This window comes from Microcaecilia unicolor, chromosome 6 (genome assembly GCF_901765095.1).
Source record: "Microcaecilia unicolor chromosome 6, aMicUni1.1, whole genome shotgun sequence".
Classification (NCBI taxonomy): Eukaryota; Metazoa; Chordata; class Amphibia; order Gymnophiona; family Siphonopidae; genus Microcaecilia; species Microcaecilia unicolor.
The window spans coordinates 174,998,693-175,021,062 of NC_044036.1; the positions used below are offsets into that span (position 1 = coordinate 174,998,693).

General features: G+C 44.2%; 1 protein-coding gene across 1 annotated transcript in view; it reads left to right on the plus strand.

Annotated features, from left to right (window-relative positions):
• Window positions 1-22,370, plus strand: part of SFMBT1 (Scm like with four mbt domains 1) — a 255,005-nt gene that overhangs the window by 157,923 nt on the left and 74,712 nt on the right. Inside the window, exons 2-4 of the mRNA XM_030205994.1 lie at window positions 3,802-3,957; window positions 11,599-11,693; window positions 20,174-20,414. Coding sequence (XP_030061854.1) covers window positions 3,930-3,957; window positions 11,599-11,693; window positions 20,174-20,414 — 364 coding nt within the window. The 5' untranslated portion in view covers window positions 3,802-3,929. The remainder of the gene's footprint in view (window positions 1-3,801; window positions 3,958-11,598; window positions 11,694-20,173; window positions 20,415-22,370) is intronic.

The window sequence follows — 22,370 nt, forward strand, 5'->3', positions numbered from 1 at the left end:
GCCACTGTTTGATGGTTGGAAAGATGGATGGAGAGGAACAGCATAAAATTCAAGAAACAGCATGGTGAGAAACAAGACGCTGATGAGTTTGGTACTGAAAATTGGGTTGTTTCAGTTCTTCCTACCATCTTGAACGAGTTTGCACCTCGTGAAATTTTCAATGCTGATGAAAATGGTCTCTACTGGCGAGCGATTTCTGATGGAACACTTGCTTTCAAACATGCCGAAACTACTGGAGGTAAAACACCAAAGGATCAACTGACAATCCTCCTTTGCTGCAATATGGATGGGAGTGAGAAGTTGGAACCCCTCGTCATTGGAAAGAGCAGACAGCCCCGTTGCTTCAAGAAAGTTAAGCGACTTCCTGTGTCATACAAGGCTAACGCAAATTCATGGATGACTGGTGAAATTTGGGAACACTGGCTAAAGAAGTTAGACACTAGAATACGGGCACAAAAGCATCAAATTTTGCTGCTTTGTGATAACTGTGCTGCACACAGGGATGATGTCAGGCTGTCTAACATCAAGGTGGTCTTCCTGCCACCAAACACTACCTCTCTGATCCAACCTCTGGATCAGGGCATAATAGCCAATTTCAAACAACATTATTGGGCTCTTGTGCTACGTCGTGTGATGAGCATTATGGAAGACCAGACTGCCAAGGATAAACGTGCTGTTGAACTGGCTCATAATCCTGTTGGATTCCCTACATATGCAGAAAGAAGCCTGGAATCAAGTTACACAGGCAACCATTGTGAACTGCTACAAGCAGGCAAGTTTTGTTAAGGATGTGGAGAGGGATGAAACAGATGCAGCTGTTGCAAACGCGTCAGATGAAGAAGTTATTGACATCCTAGCCGGTTTTACTGAAAAGGAGTTCCATCGCTACATAGCTGTTGATTACGATGTACAAACAGCTGAAGACAGCACTGATGTCGAGATATGCGCCTACACGCAGGCAACAACGGCTGATGATGGAACAGGTGAAGAAATGAGCAGCGAGGCACATGCTGACGAAATTCAACAACCTCCTGTCACTTTTGCAAGAGCGCTGGAGAGTCTCAACACAGTGCGGGCCTGTCTGGAGGCTACTGGATATCAGTGCTATGACAGTTTTTACCGTCTGGCAGACGTAGTCTATGGAAATCACAGACCCAAGAGTGTACAGAGGACTATAACTGATTACTTCAAGCCAGCCTAATGTAAGTTAACTGAGACCGTATACTGTACATATAATAATAAACAGTACTATACATATGTTTATCAGATGTCAAGCTTCTTTGCATCACAACGGTTAAGTGCGTGCTCTGGTTAACTGCATGCATTTCTTTGGTCCCAGACCCTTGCTCTTAAGCAGATTGCACTGTATATATATATAGAGAGAGAGAGAGACGCACACACACATATAATATATGATGACAACCACTAGATAGGAAGAAATGCACACTGATCTTGAAATTTAATTTCCAAATGGCAGTGACCATGTGTCTGTACAGTGAATTGATCATATGTCAGCTGTATGTATCCATCCCATGCAAGAAATAGCAGGATCTTATTTTACTCAGACTTGTCTTCTCGCGAAAAGCTTCAGAAAAACAAAAGTATCTCTGAAAGTAGCATTGCTCTAGTGGACAAGGATAATCAGGAAACATCTGAGCATTAGGTTCTTCTAAGCAAAGCTCTTGTGGATTTCATCCTGCAGAAAAACTTGGCACATGAGAGCTTTTTTTCTCTTGCAGGATGGTCTGTGGTACCGTGGTGTTTTTTTTGTAATGTTATATTTTCTCTATTATTTAGCATACTCTGGTTGTCTGGAAGCTGCTTTTTAGAGTTTTGTGGAAGTTGACCTGCTTTCACAGGTTCCTGATGTCAGATGAGTATAATATTTCTTCCTGGCACTGAAGTAATGGCATCGGTGGTTATTGCACCTGTTGTCGTAGCACAGAGCAACAGTACTAATGAAAATATATTTTCCTAGTAATTCATTTGAAAATAGAGATCAGATTTTTAGTTCATTCCTCAGCAAATATTAGAATCTAATGTTTAAAAAAAATGTTTCTCCTGCTCTTTTGCCATAATGAATCTAAGTAAACCACAGCACTATTACATAGTAACATAGTAGATGACGGCAGAAAAAGACCTGCACGGTCCATCCAGTCTGCCCAACAAGATAAACTCATATGTTCTACTTTTTGTGTATACCTTACCTTGATTTGTATCTGCCATTTTCAGGGCACAGCATTAGCCCTGCCTCCCAACCACCAGCCCCGCCTCCCACCACCGGCTCTGCCACCCAATCTCGGCTAAGCTTCTGAGGATCCATTCCTTCTGAACAGGATTCATTTATGTTTATCCCACGCATGTTTGAATTCCGTTACCATTTTCATCTCCGCCCACGGGAGGGCATTCCAAGGATCCACCACTCTCTCCGTGAAAAAATACTTCCTGACATTTTTCTTGAGTCTGCCCCCCTTCAATCTCATTTTATGTCCTCTAGTTTTACTGCCTTCCCATCTACGGAAAAGGTTCGTTTGCAGATTAATACCTTTCAAATATTTGAACGTCTGTATCATATCACCCCTGTTTCTCCTTTCCTCCAGGCTATACATGTTCAGGTCAGCAAGTCTCTCCTCATACGTCCTGTAACGTAAATCCCATACCATTCTTGTAGCTTTTCTTTGCACCGCTTCTAGTCTTTATCAGAGTCCCCTGTGGACATCACACTTCTATACATCACACTTCTATACATTGAGCAGTTTTTCCTAATGTACTGTGCATCAGGCCATCTAGCTGGCTATGTTATATTAATCTAGTCGATAATCCTCTTAGCTGACTAGATTGCCTTCAGAATTGCTCTGCACATCTGGATGGAACATGAGTAATTGAAAGTGATATTGGTAAAGAGTTTAAAAAAACAAAAAACCCTCATTGGGGTCAATATTGAAAAGGGCTAAGAAGATTGCAAAGGCACTGTGACCAGAGGCACACCACCAGGAGTGTTAGGTTCAGATTGTTACATTTTTGTGGTAATTTGTAAAGGGTATCTCTTGGATATAAGAAAGAGAGACAGTAGGAATTCTGGCGGGGGGAGGGGGGGTGGGGAGGGGCATAGAATTTATACCCCTAGGGGTGGCAGAGGTATAAAGAGGATTGACTTGTTATTGCTGCCCTCTGTAATGTGAATACGGTGCTTAGAAGTTTTATGGGAATATTCAGAGGCATCATCTAGATCAGGGGTTCTCAACCCAGTCCTCAGGACGCACTCAGCAAGTCAGGTTTTCAAGTCACCCAAAATGAATATGCCTGAGATACATTTGCATGCAAATTTTTCTCATGCATATTCACTGTGGTTATCCTGAAAACCTGATTTGGCTGAGTGTGTCCTGAGGTTGATGACCCCTCTGAATATCCTTACAAACCACTGCAGTGCTATGTGAGTAGAGCCATGGTGGTCCTGGAACTTACCTGATGATGGCAATATTCAGTCTGCTATCTGGATAGCATAGGACAGATAATTTAGCACAGTCTTCTATCTGGATAAGTAAACCAGATAGCAGACTAAGTATTGCTATTATCCAGAGAAGTTATGGCACTGACCACCTTATCCAGATGTTCAGCAGTGATTATTGTCCAGATAGTGGCACTGAATATACAGATATTTTTTTATTGCTGCAGCCGGAATTTAAAAGAAAAACACACTGCAATGATTGGATAGTGGCCTGAGTGTGTCTGGCAGTAGTAAAGACTTGCATTTTATTAACTCTTTAAAATAAATGTCCACTTGTCTTCCCTTCCTTCCAGGCCTTGTTACTGGATGTTTGCAGAAGAAAAGCAGGGAAGCAGCAGATTGATCAAGAGCCACTGAGGGGGTGCTGGATGTGAGAATTCTGAAGGGACAGCTGGGACTGAGCCCTGAGAGCATTGCAGAAATGAATGGCGATCAACAGCATGACACAGGTACTGACCTGGGCTTGGTAGGAAAATCTGGGGTGAATGAACATGGCTGTATATGCCTTTATATGTCCAGGGTATTGATCGCACCCACTCCCCAGCCCCTCAGGGCCGGTTTTAGGCAGGGGCAATAGGGGCGGTCACACAGGGCCTCGCTCTCCCAGGGGCCCAACGCCGACTTTGGCATGTCCCTCTCCCTACCTGAAATCCAGTCTATCAGTCTCCCTCCCTGAGGGATCTGGTACTATTCTCTCACTTCCCGCTCCCTGCATCGCTGCCCTCGTTTAATCTTCCATGTGGCTGCCCACCAGGAGCGTCGGTGAAGTAAGCAGACTACCCTCGGCAGCCCTGGAAGCTTTCCCCCTGCTACAACATGTCCCGCAGCTGTGAGTATGAAACAGCCTGACTTAACTGATACACCTGTTGATCAGACTGTTGACCCTGATTTTTCATGTAAATATGTTAAAGGCCTATGCAAATCACACAGCTATGGTGCTAGCTGTGTGAAGCCTACCAGAATAATGTCAATGTCAGGATAGTAAGCCCATACCTGACCTCTTAGCAGAGACCTTACCAGAGGGATCTGTACAACAAATTGTAGTGCGAGAGCAATCAACCCCCACCCAGAGACAGCAGTTAGAAGGAGAATTACAAAAGTCTGCTGATGTTGTTTTCCACTAAACCAGGACTTACCCATTTGGCTAATCACAATGTAAACACGGGTGGCCATGACCCGTTGAAGCAGGTCCCTATCGAATATCTGCTGATGTGGGGAGGCAAATGAAGCAGGAGATTGATGAGATGCAAACCCTAGGTGTTATAAAGAAGTCTCATAGTCCCTGGGCTTCTCCTGTAGTTCTTGTTCCCGAGAAAGATGGCACAACCTGCTTCTGTGTGGATTACAGGAGACTTAGAGGCTCATTTTCAAAGCACTTAGCCTCCCAAAGTTCCATAGAAACCTATGGAACTTAGCCTCCCAAAGTGCTTTGAAAATATGCCTCTTAATGATTTGTACTGTATCTGACGCCTATCCGATGCCCTGGATGGACGAGTTACTAGACCATTTAGCTGGGGCCCAGCACCTTAATACAGTGGACCTTAGCCGTGGGTACTGGCAGATTCCCCTAACAGCTGCTGCTCAGGAGCGATCGGCATTTATTACCCCATTTAGTCTGTATGAATTTACTGTGATGCCTTTTGGAATCAAAAATGCCCCTGGTACATTTCCGTCCTTGGTGAATCGACTGGTAGATGGACTCCTGGAGCATGCTAGGGTTTATTTTGATGACATTGCTGTATACAGTCAGACTTGAGATGACCACCTGATCCATCTGAATGGAGTATTGGACCGGGCCAGGGAGGCCCGCCTGACTATAAAACCCAGCAAATGTCAGATGGGGTTGGCAAAAGTGCAATATTTAGGGCACAGAGTGAGAGGTAGACAGCTGAAGCCTGAACCAGCTAACGTGGAAGCTATACAAGACTGGCCCACTCCCCAAACTAAAAAGCAAGTATTGACCTTCCTTGGAACAGCGGGGAATTACAGAATGTTTGTGCCTCACTACAGCACTATAGCCAAGCCCCTGACCGACTTGCCTGAAAAGAGACTACCCCAAATCATTACCTGGTCGCCAGAATGTGAAGCGGCCTTCCAAAAATTAAAGACAGCATTAGCTACTGATCCAGTACTTGCTGAACCTGATTACCAACAAAGATTTGTGGTATAGACTGATGCCTCGGCATATGGCATTTGGGCTGTACTCAGTCAAGTGAATAGCAGAGGGGAGGAGCACCCCATTGTGTATATGAGTCGCAAGCTCCTCGATAGAGAGGTAGCCTATGCCACTATTGAAAAAGATTGTCTGGCCTTGGTGTGGACCCTCAAGAAGTTACAACCACATTTGTATGGGCGAGAATTTACTGTCATCACAGATCACAATCCGTTGGTCTTGTTTAAGAGAGTCTCAGGAGAGAATGAGAAACTACTACTGTCTAAACAAATGTACAACGTCACCATTCAGCACCAGAAAGGCAGTGAGCATGGTAACACTGATGGCCTCTCCAGAAAGGAATAGCCAGAACCACCCTGACACTGGACTATCAAGACCCGATCAGCGGTCTGTAGAGGCCGCTGTCCGGGGTCTTAATAGGGGGTGTGTGAAGAAACAGTGTATTTTAAGCCTGTAAAATGTATTGGATATTTTCCTGTCTTAATTATGTCCTAAAGTGCATTTCTCTAGATTGACCAGCAGGTGCTGCATGTTATGTTTATGCTGTTACAAAGAACTGACCTTTTTTTCCCTTAGTTAACACAGATAAGGAAAAAAAGGTCAGTTCTTTGTAATGCCTGAGTGATGTAGCCAGCTTTTTTCAAATGTTGTTGTTGACTGGACTCTGATTGGCCCAGGAGCTTTTCTAATTTCAATTGTGCTGGCTTTTACTCCAGTTTCAGCCCGGGAGAAGAGAGATAGAGAGCTCTTTACTGAAGCCCTGTAAAAAACAGTTATATTTGATAACTGGTGAACAGCTATATGCTCTGATCTCCTCGGGCACTTTCTAAGAAGTAAACAAATGTTTAGTTAGTGTTATAATGTATCCATATTTCAGTTACCTATTATTGTTTGCTGATTTTAAAAAATTGACCAGTGGAACAAAAGAGTGCAAAGACAGTAAACAATATGTAGTTTATCGCCTCTCTGTACTGATAAAGAATCCTGGTGGTTTGTGTGTTGGGTCTGTGAGTGCTTTCTGGGAACTGCGGGAACACTGGGAGTGTCGCCTTAGTAACCTAGAAATCACTGGGGATAATTTGAGAGCGGGAGACTTGCCCAGAGGCAGTTGTGACCCAGTTGGTGGGAGAAGGGTGCTAGTGTAGAGCCGCAAAGGTTAGGACTTTAAATCAGATGTGGACGTTGTTTAAAAATACCATTGTAGAAACCCAGACCAAATGTATTCCACATATTAACAAGGGTGAAAAGAAGGGCAAACGACAGCCAGCGTGGTTAAAAGGTGAATTGAAAGAGGATAATAGAGCCAAAAGAGCATCCTTCAAAGAATTGAAAAAGGACCCAAATGAAGAAAATAAGAAGCAACATAAGCACTGGCAAGTTAGATGCAAAGCTCTGGAACTCTTTGCCAGAGAAAGTGGTAACGACGGTTAGCGTATCTGAATTTAAAAAAGATTTGGACAAATTCCTGGAGGAAAATCTGTTATTGAGACAGACATGGGAAGCATGTAGTATGGAGTGTTGCCACGATTTGGGTTTCTGCCAGGTACTTGTAACTTGGCTTGGCCACTGTTTGGAAAACAGAATACTGGGCTAGATGGACCATTGGTCTGACCCAGTATGGCTACTCTTATGTTCATTGATAAAGAAGGCTAAAAGAGAATTTGCCACGGAGACAAAAACTCATAGTAACACCTTTTTCAGATATATCAGAAGCAGAAAGCCTGTGAGAGAATCTGTGGGACCGTTTGATCATGAAGGGACACTCAGGGAGGACAAGGCTATAGTGGAGAAATTGAATGAATTCTTTGCTTCGGTAAGAGATCTACCTGTACCGGAAATAGTTTTCAAGGGTGACGATACAGAGGAACTGAAATAAATCTCTGTGAACCTGGAAAATGTACTGAGCCAAATAGACAAGTTAAAGAATGATAAATCACCTGGACCGGATGGTATACACCGGAATTGTACTGAACGAACTCAAACGTGAAATTGCTGATCTGTTGTTAGTGATCTGTAACATGTCATTAAAATTGTTCATAGTACCTGAAGATTGGAGGGTGTCCAATGTAACACCAATTTTTAAAAAGGGTTCCAGGGGTGATCGTGGAAATTACAGACTGGTAAGCCTGACTTTCAGTGCCTGGGAAAATAGTGGAAACTATTATAAAGAATAAAATTACGGAACACATAGACAAGCATGGTTTAATAAGAAAAAGTCAGCATGGGTTTAGCCAAGGGAAGTTTTCTCACCAATTTGCCTCATTTCTATGAAGGCATAAATAAACATTTGGATAAAGGTGAGCCAGTTGATGTAGTTTATCTAGATTTTCAGAAACCTTTTGACAGAGTTCCTCATGAGAGACTCCTGAGAAAATTAAAAAGTAATGGGATAGGAGGCAATGTCCTTCTATAGATTAGGAATTGGACAGAAAACAGAGGATATGGTTAAATGGCCATTTTTCTCAATGCAAGAGGATGAACAGTAGAGTGCTGCAGGGATCTGTACTGGGACTGGTTTTATTTAACATATTTATAAATGATCTGGAAAATGGAACCACAAGTGAGGTGATTAAATTTGCAGATGACGTAAAAAAGCATGCAGATTGTGAAAAATTGCAGGAAGACCTTAGGATACTGGAAGACTAGTCATCCAAATGGCAGATGGAACTTAATGTGGACAAATGCAAAATGATGCACAGTGGGAAAAATAATCCGAATCATAGTTACCTGATGCTGGGGTTCCACCTTAGGAGTCAGCACTAAGAAAAAGATCTAGGTGTCATTGTAGACAATATGCTGAAATCTTCTGCCTAGTGTGCAGCAGCGGCCAAAAAAGTCAACAGGATGCTAGAAATTATTAGGAAAGGGATGCAAATTAAGACCAAGAATATTATTGTGCGTCTGTATCGTTCCATGGTGTGACCTCACCTTGAGTATTGTGTTCCATTATGGCAGAATTCGATATAGCAGAATTAGAACAGGTTCAAAGAAGAGCAACCAAAATGATAAAGAGGATGAAACTCCTATCGTATGAGGAAAGGCTAAAGAGGTTAGGGCTCTTCAGCTTGGAAAAGAGATAGCTGAGGGGGAGATATGATTGAGGTCTATAAAATCCTGAGTGGTGTAGAACGGGTAAAAGTGAATTGATTTTTTTCACTCTTTCAAAAAGTGTAAAGATTAGGGGACACTCAATGAAATTACATGAAAATACTTTTAAAACAAATAGGAGGAAATATTTTTTCAGTCAAAGAATAGTTAAGCTTTGGAACTTGCTGCTGGAGGATGTGGTAATGGCAGTTAACGTATCTGGGTTTATAGAAGGTTTGGACAAGTTCCCAGAGGAAAAGTCCATAGTCCGCTATTGAGGTAGACATGGGGGGAGCCACTGCTTGCCCTGGGATTTATAGCATGGAATGCTGCTGCTGTTTGGGTTTCTGCCAGGTACTTGTGACCTGGATTGGGCACTGCTGGAACAGGATACTGGGCTAGATGAACCATTGGTCTGACCAAGTATGGCTATTCTTATGTTCTTATGAGTTATCAACGTGGGCTATCATTAAAGATATATTATTTTACTGCATGTTGTGCTATTTGAACAGGCCCCAGGGTATGCAATGAGACCCTGTGCTAAAATAACACATCTTAACAGTAGCTCACGTTGATAACTTCCCCCCCTAAGTGGTAAAATGCAGATACAGCTGCCAATTGGCAAAATCTTCATCTAAAATGTGAAGTCCTGATCATCTGCCTGGTTTGTCACCCTCTCTTAAAAGCCATCACAGGTACTGCGATTAGTAAGCACTTGACAGGATGAAGAGTGTTTTGCTTTCCTGGGTGCTCTAGTACATGGTAGGCATATTTAATTCTTATTTTCTATTTCTACAGTAATATTTCACATATTATAGGATATAGAGTAAAATGTGATTTCCTCATTAGATAAGTGGGGTATAGCATTGGTAACTGTAATGGTGAAAAGTGAAGTCTTTATAAGATGTGGGAATAGAATGTTTTGTCAGCGTTCAAAATGTCCAGAAAACATTCAGCTTTGGGAAATTTATTTATTTACTAGCCGTTAAGCCCGTAACAACGGGCGAGTTTTTTTATTTTCCTTTGGCCTCCCCCCCTTCCACCAACCCTGCTCTCTCCCCTGCCCTCCCCCCATATCCAGCAACCCTCCTCTCCCCCCTCCCATCCGCTCCATCCACCCGTGTCCATCAACTGTTCTCTTCCCTACCCTCCATCCTCGGGCTCCCATCCATGTCCACCCATCTCCTAAGTGTACCGCAATTGTGACCTCCTCTGCCTTGGCATCCCCTCCGCAGCCATTTCACACACCCCCGCCGCCGCTGCCACCTTTGACCCCCCCCCCATGTCGCCCCCCCTCTTTCCGCCATCATCGTGTCCTCCAGCTGCTTTCGATACCTCCCGTGATTCCTCCTGTCGTGTCGTCAGTTCTCCTCCATCGCTGCATCTGTTTCCCTCAGTTCCACCCCCTCCTTCCCTCCCTGCTCCCTCCTCCTCTGATTTCCATGCCCATGTCCAAGCCTTCCTCCCTATTGGGCTGTACTGCTGGTGGAAGCGGGGCTTGGACTTCTGCACTCTCAACGTTCGGTCTCTACATGCATTTGCGGGTGAGTCGGTCACTTGTCATTTATATGTTTGATTTGTTACATTTGTATCCCACATTTTCCCACCTATTTGTAGGCTCAATGTGGCTTACATAGTACCGGAGAGGCGTTTGCTGACTCCGGTGTGAACAAATACAAAGTGATGTTGTGGTAAGATAAAGTTCATGTGGCATAGCCACATTAGGGAATCAAATTTGATGTCAGCTTTGGGAATTTGAACATGCAGCACCTCATTTATCGTTATATTATGCACAGATATTGAAGAAATGCATTTCTAGTTCTATTTCTCCAATAGTATATTACATACAGAGCCTGCCTTGAGGTTTGCATTTCATTATTTGCATGTTTCTCTTTTTAATTTGTGGTTCCTTTATTTGGTGTTGAATCTGTCTCACTTTTGCATGCGTGATCGTGATGAGGGATTCTGCTAACATTTCATATTCTGTTGCTCTGTCCCCTGTTGGGGGGAATCTCTGTGAATGCTGGGTATATTTACAGAACTTCATCTGTTGGGTTTATTCTCAAGTTCCGTGCCATCCTTAGGAGGCAATTCTACAATTGGGCGTCTCCATTTAGGTGCCCCAAGGTCATGCAGTAGGAACTATTCTGTAAGAGAACCCAGCAGAGTTTAGAGCAGTGGGCTGAGAACTAGAGAAACCAAATGCAGATCACACTGCTGTTCTTTGTGTTCTTGGACAAGTCATCCCTTAGGTAGAAAATGAAAAACAGGTCAGGAAGTCCCTCAAGACCTGCTTATTTGGGCAAGCTTACCCTAAAGATACTGTCCTATCTCACTGACCCCCATGACACTGACCCCTCTAGTGCGCTTTCAAACTAACCCATTTCTTATCTTTACCTCTCCACCCCGCTTATCCCTCTCCATTTAATGTACTCGCCTATTTGTTCTTTAACTATTGTAAGCCACATTGAGCCTGCCATCGGTGGGAAATTGTGGGGTATAAATGCTGTAAAATTAATAAATAAAATTATATTGCGAGTCCTCTGGGACAGGGAAATACCTTCTGTACCTGAATATAACTACTACTACTATTAAACATTTCTATAGCGCTACTAGACTTATGCAGCGCTGTACAAATGAACATGAAAAGAAAGTCCCTGCTCAACAGAGCTTACAATCTAAATTGGACAGACGAACAGACAGCTAGGGGTGGGAATATAACTCTCACTTTGAAGGTGAGCAAAGGTGTGAGCAAAGTTCAAATCTGAGGGTGAATGGAGGTGGCTTCATCTGACTTCCTCTTAATCTGTTGTTTCCCAATTTGTTCCAGATCCTGGATCTGGAGTGGAGGAGTCAGAGTTTAACTGGGATGAGTATCTGGAAGACACTGGGACTACCGCAGCTCCACACAGCTCTTTTAAACATGTGAGTCCTAAATCTGTTTTCCATTACATAGCTTCCCACCAACGGCGTAGCTACATGGGGCCACGGGGGCCTGGGCCCCCTCAAATTTCCTCTGGGCCCCTTGTTTTGTTGGCAGAGGTCCCCAACCCCTGCCAGCTGAAGCCTTGTCCAGCACTGGTCTCCGGCGCCACCGCATTGCCTGCCTGCTCTTTCTTCCCCCTCATGTCCTGCACACTGCTTTTAGCGAAATTGAGCTCAGTTTCACTAAAAGGAGCATACCGGATGTGAGGGGGAAGAGAGAGCAGGGCAGGCAACGTGGCAGCTCCGGAGACCGGCGCTGGAGAAGGCTTCAGCTGGCAGGGGTTGGGGACCCGCGCCATCCAAGGTATTTGCTGCAGCAGTTGGGGGGGGGGGGGGGTTGGCAGCGGGGGAGAGCAGCAGGGCGGCAGGTGGGATGGCAAGGCAGCCGGGGGGGGGGGGGGGGCGGGGCAGCAGACCAAAGTTGCCCCTTCCCACCACGAGGTCTGGTTATGCCCCTGCTTCCCACTATTCCAGAATCTGTGGGAATAATTGTGTCCATCAACCAACAGGGTAGCAGAGGCTGCCCAAAAGTCATGTACCCTGCTGGCAGGCCTCAGCAGCTATTTGTACTCATCTAGCAAGAAAATGTATTTTTTGCTCACACCCAGAAGCTCAGTCTTATGCCATCCCCATCTTTCACATTTCTACAAAGTTTCTACCTGGAAGGCCCTGGTGACTGAAGATGGCATTGCCAGTGAATCTTTTGAATCAGACTGTATACCTGTATGCTACTTGTCTCACTTCTTGGAGTTGGCATGCAAATTTAATGAACTATCCTATCTGATAATGGATTTCTGCTGCTTCTTTTTCTCAATTTTATAATTGTTTGCAATGTAAATTGCTTTGACATGCTTTAAATTGTGTTATAGTAGCAGAACCACACATCTTCGAAAGTTAAAAGGCTTTTTATTCTTGCCACTTAAGAATAAAAGCCTTTTAACTTTCGAAGACACGTGTTCTGCTTTTCTGGACTGCACTGCTTTTTGTGCAGAACTTTTGTTTTCCTCTTCTGGATTTCCTTATCCCAATCTATAGAGCATCAGAACAATCAGCATTTTCTATTTTTTTTATACTTATTCTAATAATGCCTCCTGAATGCTGGCAATGTTCCAGGTCTTATAACTGCCAGCTAATTGCTGCATTCCTCATTCAGGGGTCCTTTTACCAAACTGCGGGAAAAAGGACCCCGTGCTAGCGGCAGGGGGGGGGGCATTTTCCCACGTGCCAGGGCCCTTTTTACTGCAGCAGGTAAAAATCCCCCAGACAAACATGGCCATGCAGTAAGAGAACTAGCCCATACTGCCACCCGTTGAGGTGGCGATAAGGGCTCCTGTGCTAACCCGGTGATAACCCGGTGATAGCCAGGCAGTGAGCGGCGATGCCCGATTACCGCCAGGTTACCACCATGCAAGCCATTTCCGAAGGTTTTCTTTTTCCCCCAGAAGTGTCGTTTGCTTGAGGCAAAACTGCCGCTGACTGCGCATTGGACCGGCGGTAGTCCTGATTTAGCGTTCAGTAAGCCTGCATTGGGCTTACCAACGCTTTGTAAAAGACCCCCTCAATGAGGATTTACTCCCTTGCTATAAGTAATTGTGCTAGCCCAGTTAAATGCATGAAAATGCAATTCTGTCACAGGCAATATCTTTTTATTAAGATAACCTAAAAATTAAATCAAACTCTTTAGAAATAAGACATTTTGGTGCTTTTTTAATGCTTCTATTTCTTCACAGCTTAACTCTTCACTCTTAACATTGTTATAGGCATATTATATTGTGCTATTTAACTATAAGAAGAAAATGATTTTAATAATCAAATAATTTTCTCCCTATAGATGAATGTTAGGCCTTGGATAGTATCATGATGCATGGTTTTGTTTTGTTTTTTTCTCAGAGTGGGGGGGACAGTGTGAATTCTGAGATGTGTGATTCAATACTAGTTGGCATTCAGCCTGTATATACATTGTTATTAATAAAGTTTATTGAACATCAAAAAAAATAATAAATAATTTTCTGTTGTGTTGAAAGTTGGCATGCCTCTGGAATTTTTTTTGTTCAATTTCTAGAAGTTTTTATTAGAATCCCAAATACAAATACAAGGCCAAGTGTACAGATTTACATAAGAATATTCCACATTATAAATATAAAATCTGCAAACCTGAAGCACAAAAAAGAAAGAGGAAACCAAACAAAGCTCCCCATGGATTGCATGTCAGAAATCAGTAACAAGAACAATGTTCCATGGAACACTTCTCAGTTTAACAAATTTTAACAGATATAAGTACATAAGTATAACCCCCTCCTCCCCACACACACTCGCTTACTCCCCCAAACCCCAAGAAACTCTCTGGAACTTTTTGTCCCTCCGCTATAGCCCTCTGATCCCCTGCTAGGGTGAATCAGGAATATTGTGCTCTGTGAGCTGCTCACTAAGCCTCTGCCGGGTTATACAGTGAGTGCCATTGTGATAGTTTGATTGCTGTTTTGGAGAATTGTTCTTTTGGAATAAACTCAAACTGTTGCAGTCCTATTTAGGTACCAGAAGAGGGCACTTCTCTCTCAGAAACCTCATATTTTGGGCTTGAAACGCAAGCCATTGCAGCTCAAATCTGCTTTAGTAATTGCAGAATAAGCACCTTTGTAAAATCAGAGGTTGTTTTATAAAGGTGTCTTTATTTTTACACTCTTCTTATTTTTTATTTTGTGTCTTGGTTTTATATAGGTAGAGAAAGACTTTGCCTATGAAAGGCAGCATATATTATTGCAAATGTGTATGGTCCTGGTCCTTAGCACTACAGACAGGTCTGGTTTTCAGGAAACCTGTAAATTGGTCATAGGTGCCTGTATTTGATCTAGGAACCTAGTGACCTGGAAAGCCTGGTCTATCTGCAGATGTTAAGCACTTTTTCTGCTTAAGATTCCTTGGTTACACTTGGACATAATACGCAGATTCTTTGAGGACAAGCAGGCTTATTAATTCTCACAAGTGGATGATGTCGTCCTCATCTGCACCGAGAAGCCTCATTGACACACTTCGGACAAAGGCCAAGAAGCATTGTCATCGGTCACTGTTGACACATGGTGCTGGGAGCTCCGAGGCTTCAAAGGATTCAGCACCGAGAAGCATTGGTGCTAGGAGGACCACTCTCCCACCATACAGGAGGTGCTGATGAGCCGGTCTCCCAGCAGCCAAGACCTAGCTCCCACGTCAACTCCAGCCTTTCCTGGTGTTGGCCCTCGATGAATGTATTCTGGCCTTGCTCCCTGAGCTGCTGGATGGCCTCATGCTACACGTTGCATCGGTGTCAGGGGTCCTTGCGACTACCTTGCCTACCATTGCGACCCCGCTTGGCCCTCAGCCTGCAGTGTAGCCTCCAACACCAATGCCGCTTGCATCTCCGGTGTCTACTGCCACCCAAATGGGCATGCCCTCGACATCAGTGGAGGAAGCTTCGCCAGAGTTGAGGCAGGAACAGACTTCTCAATGCCGTTCTTGAGGACATGATTCCTCCATGTCGAGGCAGGTTCGGCCTCAACACTCCCATCAGGAAGTATTGTCTGACACCAAAGAGGAGAGCTCGTGGGATTCAGAGGAGGATCCAAGGTACTTTTTCCTCTGATGAGTCCTGTGGAATTCCCTCTGAACCCTCCCCTCCACCTGAAAGGAGAAAGTCTGCTCCAGAGAGAGCCTATCATTCCCTTCTTTTGTTAAGGAAATGGCTGATAGTCCTTTTCCTTTGGAAGGGGAGCACAAGACCAAGATGATTGAGGTCCTGGACTACATGTCACCTCCTTCGGAGGCTGTGAATGTCCCTCTCCATGAGGTACTCCAGGAAATCCTTGTTAGGAACTGGGAATCCCGTCTGCCAGTCCTAGTCATTCCCAAGAAGATCAACACCCAGTATCGGATCCACAGCACACCTGGTTTTGATAAGCCTCAGTTGCCTCACAATTCCATGATGGTGGAATCTGCTCTCAAAAGGGCCAGGAGTTCCAGAGACTATGCCTCGGTGCCCCCAGGTAGAGAAGCTAGAACCTGGGATTCTTTTTGGAGGAAGATTTACCATATGACTGGTCTCTCAATATGGGCATAGCCCAAAAGACTTCCGAGCATGGGGCAATCCTTCAGTGCATAAGTGCATAATTATTGCCATACTGGGACAGACTAAAGGTCCATCAAGCCCAGCACCCTGTTTCCAACAGTGGCCAATCCAGGTCACAAGTACTTGTCAAGATCCCAAAACAGTACAATACATTTTATACTGCTTAGCCTAGAAATAAGCAGTGGATTTTCCCCAAGTCCATTTTAATAAGTCACTAGTCACTTTAGCCTTTCCTCATAGGGAAGTCATCCCACCCCCTTTATCATTTCCGTCACCCTTCTCTGTACCTTTTCTAATTCCACTATATTTTTTTTGAGATGCGATGACTAGAATTGCACACAATATTTGAGGTGCGGTCACACCATGGAGTGATACAAAGGCATTATAATGTCCTCATTTTTGTTTTCCATTCCTTTCCTAATATTTTCTTTCTTAGCTGCCACCGCACACTGAGCAGAGGGTTTCAATATATCATCAGCAATGACACCTAGATCCCTTTCCTGGTCGGTGATACCTAATGTGGAACCTTGCATTATGTAGCTATAGTTTAGGTTCATCTTTCCCACATGCATCACTTTGCACTTGCTTACATTAAATGTATTCTGCCATTTGGATGCCCAGTCTTGTAAGGTCCTCTTGTAATTTTTTCCACTCAGATCAACCACAAGGTCCCTCATGTAGAACGAGAGGTCACTTGTGAAAGTTCCTTTTGAGCTGCTGAATTCCTGCCATCTGAAATACTTGACCTGGAAGGTCATTTTCATGGTGGTTGTTACTTCAGCTCATAGAGTTAATGAGCTTCAAGCCTTAGTGGTGGATGCACCTTATACTAAATTTCATCACAACAGAGTAGTCCTATGCACTCGCCCTGTTCCTGCTGACTATGCCCATCCTGGCAAAAGCAGTTTGCACTCCTTGGATTACAAGAGAGCATTGGTCTACTACATGGAGCGGACCAGGCCCCATAGACAGTCCGCCCAATCTTTTGTTTCTTTTGATCCCAACAGGATGGGGGGCATAGACGCCGACTCCTTGGGTGCTATGGGTGCTCGAGTACCCCCAATATTTCACCCACCTGAACCGGAAGTTCCCTTCGCCAGCCCAGTGCCCATCCTCGCCTTACTGCGTGCCGCCCAGAATTTTAACCTTGGGTCTTGGCGGCAGCAGTGAAAGGCGCGCAAGCTCGACGCTTCAGCCTTCCCTTCTCTCTCTGTCAGCTCTGTTCCCGCCCTCATTTCCTGTTTTCGCAAGGGCGGGACCAGAGCTGAGAGAGAGAGAAGGGAAGGCTGAAGCGCCGAGCTTGCATGCCTTTCACTGTCTGCTGCCGCCGGGACCCCGAGGTAAGATGACTTTTAAAATTCGGAACTCGGAGGGAGGGAGGGCCTGGAACTCAGAGGGAGGGCCAGGGGCCTGGAACTCGGAGGGAGGGCCTGGAACTTTGAGGGAGGGTGGGGGGCGTGGAACTCGGAGAGAGGGAGAGAAGAGGTGGGGGGAGGGGGGAAATGCACCACCTGTAAAAAAATAAATAAAAAATGTGAGCACCCCCCAATCATTTTGTAAAGTTGGCTCCTATGATGGGGGGGGGGGGGGGGTCGCCATTGGGAAACACACCATTTCTAATTGGCTGGTAGATTGCATTTCCTTCACATGCCCAGACTGGGCTAGCCCTAGAGGGTCATGTCACAGCTCATAATGTCAGAACCATGGCTGCATCGGTAGCTCACTTGAGGTCAGCCTCCATTGAAGAAATTTGCAAGGCTGCAACGTGATCTTCAGTCCACAAATTCACATCTCATTACTGCTTTGAGCAGGATACTCGACGTGACAGTCGGTTCGGGCAGACAGTGTTGTAGAATTTTTTTGAGGTCTAGAATCCAACTCACCCTCCTAGGCCCATTTTATTCCAGGCTTCACTGTCATTAAGATTGTATATAGTTTCAGGTTAATCTGTGTTATGTCCTCGCCTTTGTGAGGCCCAATTGACAAATATCTGTTTTTGGTGAGTCTGGATGCTAGGTATTCCCTACTTGTGAGAATTAATAAACCTGCTTGTCCTCGGAGAAAGCGAAGGTACTTACTTGTAGCAGGTGTTCTCCAAGGACAGCAGGCTTTATAATCTCACAATCCCTCCCACCAACCCTTGGAGTTGTCTCATTTGTTATTTTTACTTTATTTTTGCTGTAGTATAAAACTGAGGAGATTGCATTTGCGTGGCGACCAGGAAGGCACTTGCTCAAACGCGGTGGAACGTGTCTCGCGCTCCACAAAGCTCTGTTTATACTTTTATAAATCGTGGACTGGGTGACAGAGGTCGGCGTCACCCACTTGTGAGAATATAAAGCCTGCTGTCCTCAGAGAACACCTGCTACAAGTAAGTACCTTAGCTTTACTTGAAAATGGAGTCCTTGTCTCTGAGCTGAGGTTACCTACTCCTGCTGTTAATCCACTGCTTGTGACATTACTGCTATTCCCAAAGCAATAGATTGTGTTTCAAGCAAACTGTGCTTGTGAGAAATTCCGTAAAGCTAGAGATAGGATAGTTCCTAAATCCTGGTGATTGCAGTGCAAAAGGAAGGATATGTTCCAGATGACACATTTTTTTTCTGTCTTAATCAGATTTTATTAATCCAATTAAAAACCCAAGCCTTCAGTCAGATCATGGACTTCAGTTATTTTTGACCTTTATATCAGGTTATAAAAATCAAATTGCTAACCAAATAAATTTCACCTATGGAAAAAATACCCAGCTGCAATTCCAGCTCTAACGATAGTTGTCTGGATATAAAACTCAGCACATAGGGGCATTTAGAATAACATGAGAGATTGCCTTACAGGGCCCAGTTCTTGGGTTTCTCTCCTGTCCCTGTGGGGAAATGTAAAATTCTCTATAGTTCAGAACTTTCTTCTCAGTTTAAGGCATCTGGCTCCCTTCTACTCCTTGCTGAGATTACTTGTGATTTGATGGATCGAGAAGGTTGTGGATGATCTACAAGAAAAATAGTGCTTTTTAATTTTTCCTATAAGGCAGAGTCTCAACCCAGTGCTCGGGACACAGCCAGTCAAAATTTCAGGATACCCACAATGAATATGCATGAGATACATCTGCATAATTGGAGACACTGCATGTAAATTTCTCATGCATATTCATTATGGATATCTTGAAAACCAGAATGGCTCAGTGTGTCCTGAGGACTGGGTTGAGAAACCCTGCTATAAGAGGTGCACGGAGTTTTGTTTATAAATCCATGGAGGGATTTAAACAACTTTTGAATTGGTCATATTGAAGCATCTTTGTGTAGTCTGCTCAAATAATAATCTTCTGCCCAGTGTGCAGCGGCAGCCGAAAAAGCAAGCAGAATGCTAGGAATTATTAAGAAAGGGATGCAAAATAGGACCAAGAATATTATAATGCTTCTGTATCGCTCCATGGTGCGACCTCTCTTTGAGTAATGTGTTCAGTTCTGGTCACTGTATCTTATAAAAGGTATAGCGGAATTAGAAAAGGTTCAAAGGAGAGTGACCAAAATGATAAAAGGGATGGAACTCCTCCCATATGAGGAAAGGCTAAAGAGGTTACGGCTATTCAGCTTGGAGAAGAGACGACTAAGGGGGGGATATGATTGAGGTGTATAAAATCCCGAGTGGTGTAGAACAGGGAGAAGTGAATTGATTTTTCACTCTTCCAAAAAGTACAAAGACCAAGGAACACTCAATGAAATTACATGGAAATACTTTTAAAACAAATAGGAGGAAATATTTTTTCACTCAAAGAATAGTTAAGCTCTGGAACTCGCTGCTGGAGGATGTGGTAAGAGTGGTTAGCGTATCTGGGTTAAAAAAAAAAAAGGTTTGGACAAGTTCCTGGAGGGAAGTTCCATAGTCTGTTATTAAGATGGACATGGGGGAAGACACTGCTTGCCTCAGGATTGGTAGCATGGAATGTTGCTACTAATTGGGTTTTTGCCAGGTACTTGTGACCTGGATGGGCTATTGCTGGAAGCAGGATACTGGGCTAGATGGACCACTGGTCAGACCTATTATGGCTATTCTTATATTCTTAAACCAAAACAAGCACTCCATTAAACTGTCAGTTGTTAACATTATAAAAATATGGTTTATGTTATTTTGGAGGTACACAGCTTTATTATGTTGCTATACTGTCATGAGGGAACAGTCCTGTAATTTCGCTAAATGTTTTTGACTTGTCTTCATACTGTAACCTAGACAGTGCTGTGTGCATTCTACCACAGTGGTTCTCAAATTACTTTTGACTGAATTTTCTTACACCTTCCACCCCCCCCCCCCCCCCCCCCCCATCTAGGTAGACACCAGTTTGCAGAATGGACTTTCTCCTGGCATGAAGCTTGAAGTAGCTGTGAAGGCAGATGTAGAAACCTACTGGGTGGCCACCATTATAACCACCTGTGGGCAGCTGCTTCTACTTCGCTATGATGGCTACGGAGAGGATCGCAGGGCAGACTTTTGGTGTGACATCATGACTGCCAGCTTACATCCCATTGGCTGGTGCCAGCAGAACAAGAAAACCCTCAAGCCACCTGATGGTGAGATGCAAAGCTACAGCTCTTTGTCTCAGCAGGGCAGTAGGAAACCTTCTTTGCGATGCAGTTAGAAATATTTGCCATTTACACATATATCTGAATTAAAGAGGCCTGTTAAGTGCACTAAGCAATTAGGGTGTAATTCTATAAAGGGAATAGATGCCTACTTTTCAGTATAGAATACCAATGTAAATAGGTATGTCCATATGCATGGGCTTAGGCACAAGCACTTACCCCAACCATAGAGCTGGCATAATTGTGTGTGCCTAAGTGCCAGTAATCCCCTTGTAATTTATAATACTCTAGAAGTTACACATGTAAATGTGCATTCACGCTCCATTCAGAATCTGCTCATGTGCACGCCCACCTGTAAAATATGTGCCATTGCAGATATGCACATATTTATAGAATAGTGTGTAGGCCCATATCTGGCCTGTATTCACATATATGCTAGTATACTGAACATTTACATGTATAACAGGTGTGTGAGAGTTAGTGGGTACTTTATAGAATTACAAGCAAAAAAGCCCGTTTCTCCAAAAATGAAACAAGCCCTAGGAAGGCTATCATCTAAGCGATTTCTTCTGTGTCCCCTGCCCTCCCCTCCATGTCCAGTGACTCACCCCAGCCCCACCTGCCCCCCTTTTAAGCACCCGAGTTCCAGTTCAACCCCAGCCTTCACCTGCCCGCCCTCCTTTCCTTCCTGCCGTCCTTCCTTTAAAACTTTTATTTTACCTCAAGTCAAAGCGGCAGGCTCGGCTCACCTCCAGCCTTCCCTTTCCTTCCCTCTCAGTGTCCCACCCTCCTCTGACGTAATTCCTCTTTCTGTGAGGGTGGGACACTGAGAGGGAAGGGAAGGCTGAAGGCGAGCCGATTACGTAGTAGCTCATTTGCATACGGTTACGAACCCAACCAGCCAGCCATCCAGGGACACAGATTGACAAATTATTATATAAGAGATACCCTCAAGGGTCCTTTTGCTAAGTTACAGTAAGCACTAGTGTATTTACCCCATCTTAAAATGGCTTACCGCAGGACACACTCAGATGTTGTGTAGTAAGTTCCAAATCGGCACGCACTACTCGCTAGCTAAAAAAAAATTTATATTTTTGTTTGAGGAGGCATTTCTGGCGGGGGGTGGTGTCGAGTGGATGTTCCTGAGCTAATTAGCAAGGCTACATTACTACTTGCTGACTGGTTATCCCAGGATCACCGTGCGAGCCCTTACCGCCTAAAAAATAGGTGTTGGTAAGTGTTCGCATGGTAATTCTTTTTAATGTCTGCATTCTAATGGCAACATTAACCCATGACATTTAATAGAAAAATGAGCCATTTTCTGGCTACAGTAAAAATGGCCTTAGCATACGGGAAAACCTCATATAAGAGCATGCTAAGGCCAGTTTTTACTGCATCTTAGTAAAAGGACCCTTTAGTGTGCAAATTAGAATGAGCTGTTGGCATGACAACAGTTACTCTGTTCATGTGCTAGCCTGGTATCGGCATGCACTAATTTATTTGCTATATGTATGGGTTGGGAACTAAGTGGTTTTTGGGTAGAGAATGAGACTGCACTTGGAGTTAATGTCTGCTGTCACAGCTACTGTTTATTAAAAAAAACAAAAAAAAAACAAACAAACAAAAAAAATATATATATATAGTACTAGTAAAAAAGACCCGTTTCTGTATGAAACGAAACGGGCGTTAGCAAGATTATCCCCCCCCCCCCCCATCGCTCTCTCCCTCTGTCCCTTCCAAGTCCCACGACCCCCTTTCCTCCCCTCCGATTTCCATGCTGTCCTCCCTCCCCTCTCCCACTCACCTGCAACTCACCACTTTGTGCATAAGTTTCCAGGTGTTCTGTATGGGCCTGATTGTGTTTTTTTTTTTTAACAGGTAGTGCATTCCCCTCCCCCTCTGAGTTCCAGGCCCCCCTCCCCTTTCCTCTGAGTTCCAGGGCCC